Genomic DNA, 5,949 nt, shown 5'->3' on the forward strand with positions numbered 1-5,949 from the left:
CGAGGCCGAGTAAACAGCTCGTCGCGCCTTTGCCAGTGCTGCGGCACTCGCTAACACCCCCAAAACGGTGGCTCTCGCCACCACCAAACTGTGACCTTTGCTACGGCACTCGTGTGTGTGTACGGTATGCAAGTGTTGGCTGAGCCCAGAAAATTGATCGTCTGTTCAGCCTCATGTCTTGCATGCAAGTCATTACAACACTTTGATACTCTTTTATGACGTGGAGGTGATCCTCTGCAGTAGCAGCCTCTCATTTCTAGAAGATGCATCATGCATGGACTCGAGCCCTTGAGTTGCTTGAATCCTGGGTATAGAATGTGCGGCCACAATGCCAGGGAATGTCGGCAAAGCGGCATTTGAGAGTCCACCAGAAAAATGCAGGTGGCTGATGAGCCTCACTTGGCAACGTATCCAATCCCTTGTGATCTTTACCCTACGCCCCTCACTGCCCGTGCACCTCCCATTTCAAGAGCGTGCACTCACCGAGGCAACGGATACTCGCAGTGCTGTCCAGTGTGACAAGGAGGCATGTTCCGCGCCAGTTGGCTCGGAGTGCCAGCCGCGCTGCACCACACACCAGCTGGAGCAGCATTAACTTGACAATGCTAGCGTCAGTCTGGCGACACTGAGTGAGGCTTCGGTGCAATCATATTCACCACGCATGCCAGCTGCAAATCAAAGTATCCTGTCTCCCCGCCATCCAGCACCGTCAGCCGAGCCGGCGCCGCGGCAGCCCCACCCCAAAGCGACAGCAGGGCCGCCAAGCTAGGGAAGCTGCCACCGACTTGACCACTGTTGTTCTCAAGCTCTGCTGTGCAAGCACCGCCACTGCCGTCGCTGCAATCGCCACCAAGGCCTGGCGTGCTGGCTGCCTCGGTTTGAATGACAACGTCAAACTGCGGTAGCCCGGGCTTACGCCTTGAGAACACCGCACTGGGGCTGTACGCAACAAACGCGACACAAGCCTCCGCCTCTGCCCCTGCCCCTGCTGCACCGGCACCAGCTCCTGTACCTGCTGGCATTCCCGCTCCCGGTGGCAGCTTGGACAAAACGCCGTCTTCTGCTGATGCGAGGCTGCTGGTGCGAGGCAGCGGGCGCAGCCGCGGGAACTGCTGCCTGAGAGCCGCTCCCAGGTCTTGAGCGACTGCATGGCGGGGTGCTGCATCTAAAACCTCAACCGCGCCTGCCAGCCAACTTGCGACCCGTGGCCACCAGGCCCGGGCAGGCTGTGGTAGCAAGGGCGGCGACGAGGAAGCAGCTTCCTGGGGCGGGCCCTCCCGGCTGCGCCGCCGCCTGCGTCCTCGGTCGCCCGCGGCGGAGGTGGCCGCGACTGGTGGCGCGGGCAGCCCATCGGCACCCCGCCAGGCGTGGGTGGCGCCCCAAACCGCAGAAGGGTGCTCTCCTTCTTCCAGATACCAGCGGGCCGGGTGCCTGCATATCCATGCCAGTGGCAGCAGCGGGGGGTGACAGGTTTGGTAAAGACAAGGAGACAGCACAAAGGCGCCGGCCCAACAGGCTGCTTGTCAACTGTGGAGCACCAACTGGGTTGCGCCGAGGTGCTGCGCAGGGCTGTGCATAAAGCACGATGGGGAGGTGACAAAAAGCGGAACAGCTGCATGCCGCCCACCAGCAGGCTAGGGGCCCATTGCTGCCACGTATTCACCTGCGCACGATGAATCCCAGGCGTGCGAGGCCGCTGTAGAGCAGGTACCGCTCGAGCGGCACCCCAAATGCTGCCTACAGGATGTGATGTTGAGGGGACAGGTGGGGCAGCAGTATTGAGCTGGCACAGGATATTTTTTGCTTGAACACCGGGCGCGGCAAGCATGGCGAGTTATTTTCTGCGTGTGCAACAGTCCTGGCCAAGTCCTGCTGTGAAGCTCTGGACTTTGGCTGCTGGACCATTGGGCGACGGGCAGTGCTGCTGGGCGCCGGCTGCCCTCCCAGCGGCAGCTTGTGCATCCCCTGAGACCGTACCCTGCGTGCTTTGATCTACTGCCATACCCAAGGGCCCCGGCATGATGCTGAGGGTGCTGCATGCGCACCATGGCGTGGAGCACCTCCTCAAGGCTCAGCAGCCGCTTGCCCACGCTGCCGGGGCGCCCCGTGGCATCCTCAAAGAGCAGCAGGTTGCCGCGGTCCGCCAGGAAGGCAGCTTCCTCCAGGTGCAGGTAGTGCTCGCCGCCAGACATGAAGCCTGGGGGGCGGGGCGGGGGCAGTGAGGTTCAAGGACGAGCGAGCTTGCTCGTGCGTTGCATTCAAGCGGGGAGGCGGCCATACACACACGCATAGTGTAGCCGCGGGTTTCTGAAATGAAGGACAAAGTTGAGATTCAAAACTGCCTTTCTGGGGTTGCTGCTGTCCTGCATACCCACGAGAGACCTTACAAAGGGGGTATACACAGCTCCAGCCTCGAGCGAACTAGGGCATGGGACAGCAGCCATGCGCACCCATTGAGTCGATCCGCACCGCAGCGCTGCTCCTGACAGCCACACGGAAGGCGCCCATGTCTGGCTGCCATATCGCGGCCGCCAGCCCCGCCCTGTTCGCCATGTGGAAACGTGGCCAAGGTGTTGCTTGTCGACGGTGGAGTCGAGTGGGGCGAGGCACGTGCCCACAACCAGCACGGCCTGTGCGCAGCGCCCTGTCAGCTTCAACCCATGGACAAGCATATGGTACTTGATGGCAGCCCTCACCCGCCGCGTCGGGCGGACCACGCGCTGCGCCGCTCCTCCAGCAGTTGTTTGTGGTCTGCCGCACCTCCAGGCCGCAGTGCGGATGTGCTGGCCCCGCCGATGGCCGTGCCGTGCGGCCGGGTGGCTGCGCTCCTGTACTCCATGATACCGCTTGTTGTTTCTACTATCGCGACATACGTGATGCCTTCAGGAAGGACCCACGGTCACCCGCGCGGTCTGATCACAAGATCAGAGTGCCACGGTTGACGGTCGCTTTCGCTCATTGGAGGCGCCGTCTGTTTGTTGTAATCTCACGGGGCCACTGGCACACACCGCTTCTCTTTCCAGTTTCAAGCACACCCCCCTCGCGTCACCTGTCCCCTGTGTTTAGAATTCCGTGTACACGTACTGTATACAGCACACTGAATGTAGTTTACGCCTCAGAGTAGCGGACCCCCGTACGCTGTGTGGTTGGCTCGTGGCGCCCCGCCGTGCGCACACGGGGCAATGACCCTCCCCGACCGGGTCGCCGCTGCGTCGGCCTGTTTGGATGAGCCGGCACTCTTATGCGTCGCTGAAGACGCTGGATCCTGCAGCTACTCGCAGCCGCACCCCGATCCCACGGCGAGCGCGCTCCGCGACTTGTGGGAGCGCGGCCACCTCTGCGACGTCGTGCTCGTCTCGACCGCGGATGGCGCGGCGCTGCGTGCGCATCGGCTCGTGCTGGCCGCAGCATCAGGCTTCTTCCGCGCGCTGTTCACGGTGCGTGCGCGCCTGGCGGGGCGGCGGGCGGCGCAGGTGCAGACAGTCGCGTCTCGCTGATCGGCCGATCCTCAGCTGTGCTGTACGCGATGCTGCAGCAGCGCAGCGAGTGTGCATCCCTGTGTCAAATCCATGGCCGCTTCAATTTCGGGCCGAGCGGCCTTGGTGGTGCAGCACCATTACCAGGGCTAGCTTACTCGTTCCACGCGCTCATCGGCTGCGACGCCTGCACGCGCATGCACACACACACACAAGCAGGGCGCCGGCACAGCCATGCGCGAGGCGCGCCCCAGCTCCTCAGCTGGCAGGGAGCAGCAGCTGGAGCCGCAGCGGTGCGGCCCGGCCCCGCAGCAGCAGCAGACCCAGGAGGCCACCCAGCGTGTGTCACTCCACTATGGCGCTGCGCAATTGGACGCGTTTTTGGAGGCGGTTTACGGTGGGTCAAAAAGTCAGGCCCGTGTTGTCTGGGGAGGGACCACTGTGCGTATCCCAGGCAGTCGACTTGCCCAGGCTGGGATGCGTTCCGCGCCGCCGCTGCCACCACCCCACCAAAGGCGGCGTTGACACAAGGCCTGATGCTGTTTCGGGGGGAGGGGGTGGTAGGGTGGGGGACGCCTGTCAGGACGAAAGGCCGGGCACGCCCGTGCCCCGCGTGAGCAGCTGTGCCACGCACACTCGCGCAAGCAAGCTGTGATCAGCCTCCTGACCCCCACCCTATCCCTCCTCATACCTTTGCAGCGCGGCGCGTGCGCATCACGCCCGGCTCAGTTGGTTGGCTGATGGAGATGGGCGGGTACCTGGAGTGCCCACTCATAACGTCGGCCTGCTGCCAGGTGCGCGGGCCGCGCAGGGCGGCGGCTGCGCGGCGCCCACGCTCACGCCGCAACCCCCACCAGCAACGGGTCCCGCCGCGCCAGTGTTGTTTTCAATCTGTTGGTCAGGGCGGCAGCGGCATGCGTGATCAAGGCCCCAAGACCACACGGCTGCCGCTCTCCCCGCCTGCTGACCTGCCCGGGTCCGCCAACACAAACGCCCGGCACAACTTTGCGCCCTGCACACCCTCTACTGTATGACCAGGCGCCGCCTCCTGCGCACGCTCACTTCGTCGCGCACCCCACCTCCATCCTCGCTCCGCCCCCCTGACGTCTCCTCTCCTCTCCTCTCCTCCCCACTCCCGTCCCTCCCGGCCCCCAGTACCTGCGCTCCGCGCTGGCGCCCCCCAGCTGTGTGGACGTGCTGCTGATGGCCCACCAGTACCACTGCGGCCAGCTGCGGCGCGACGCGGTGCGTTGGCGCGGGCTGTTCGTGTGTTCACCCCTGCGCGCTGCAAACCTGGTCTTGCTCCGCCTCCACATGTCTTCTCAGCAAGAGTTTTGGCAGCGGGTTTGTCATCCATTGTCCTCCTTGCGTGTGTTGTTTCTAAGTCCTGGCTTCCCGTCGCATACAAAGTGCTCATGCAGCTTTTGGCGGGCGGCGGTGTGCCGCTTTCCACGCTCTGCCCGTCCTCACCCCCTGGACCCCTTGAGACTGCCAGCGCTCCCCGCCCTTTTCCCATCCCTCTCCAACCCCTCGACATCCCCCTGCGCCCTGCCGCTCCCTCCAACCACCCAAACCCCGTCCAGCTGTCGTTCCTGTGCGCGCGGCTGCCGAGCCTGCTGCAGTCTGAGTGGCGGCCGTCCCTGGCGAGGCTGCCGCGGGAGCTGCTGGTGGAGCTGCTGGGCAGCGAGGAGCTCGTGGTCGAGTCGGTGGGTCTGCGACCTCACCATGACCCTGTTCATGAGACTATTTCTTGACTTGCGTCAAATTGTGTCTTGGCTTGCGTCAAGTCATTCCTTGGCTTGCGTCTTCATCAACTTGTGTTTGAGCGTGGGGTGGGCGGGTGGCCGCAGCTGGAGTCCGCTCGTGGGAGTATGCGGACAGCGGTCGGCAAGCGGAGTCTATTGGTGGCCTGGCGGCTGGGTGGTTGAGTGGGGTTGGAGGTTGGGCGGTGTTGCAGGCTGCGCGGGCCGGTCCGCCCGCTGGGCAGCTGCCGGTGCCGCCCCGGCTGCCACGCGGGCCACACACGCACTGAAGCGCCTGCCCACGGCGACCGTGCCCGCAAAGAAACTCTCTAGTTGTTCAAAAACCGCCGGAAACCGCCGCCACCCGTCGCACCCAGGAGCTGGATGTGCTCGGCACCGTGGCGGAGTGGGTTGCCGCAGAGGCCGGCCGCGCCGCCCATCTGCAGGAGCTGCTCGGTCTAGTCCAGATTGCCGCGCTGCCGCCAGAGCCGTCGTGCTCGCCCTGCGCCCCCGCGGGCCCCGGCCTGGCGCTGCTGTCGACGAGCCCCGAGGGGCGGAGCGTCGTGGACGCGGTGTACAGGCAGCTGGCGCGCGGGAGCGGCGCCGGCGGAGCTGGCGGGGCCGCGGGTGGCGGCGGGCCGGGCGCGGAGGCGGGCGGGACGGGGCAGGAGGAGGCCGCCGCGGCGCGGGGCAAGGCGGCGGCCGCGGCCGCGGAGCGGGAGGCGCGGGGC

At 65.2% G+C, this 5,949-nt stretch overlaps 2 protein-coding genes across 2 annotated transcripts; one reads left to right on the forward strand and one right to left on the reverse strand.

Annotated features, from left to right (window-relative positions):
* Window positions 1–1,659: 1,659 nt before the first annotated feature.
* On the reverse strand, window positions 1,660–2,839 carry MNEG_13116 (hypothetical protein; the record flags this gene model as incomplete). The annotated part of the gene is made up of 3 exons (XM_014038411.1): window positions 1,660–1,737; window positions 2,046–2,197; window positions 2,761–2,839. The coding sequence occupies 3 exons, from the start codon at window positions 2,837–2,839 to the stop codon at window positions 1,660–1,662; spliced, it is 309 nt and encodes a 102-aa protein (XP_013893865.1).
* An 871-nt stretch (window positions 2,840–3,710) lies between these two features.
* On the forward strand, window positions 3,711–5,182 carry MNEG_13117 (hypothetical protein; the record flags this gene model as incomplete). Its single annotated transcript, XM_014038412.1, has 4 exons — window positions 3,711–3,873; window positions 4,176–4,270; window positions 4,632–4,721; window positions 5,060–5,182. Coding segments are annotated over 4 exons (471 nt in total), but the record flags the coding sequence as incomplete, so codon positions are not given.
* Between the last annotated feature and the right edge of the window lie 767 nt (window positions 5,183–5,949).

This window comes from Monoraphidium neglectum (assembly GCF_000611645.1).
Source record: "Monoraphidium neglectum strain SAG 48.87 unplaced genomic scaffold scaffold03633, whole genome shotgun sequence".
NCBI lineage: Eukaryota > Viridiplantae > Chlorophyta > Chlorophyceae > Sphaeropleales > Selenastraceae > Monoraphidium > Monoraphidium neglectum.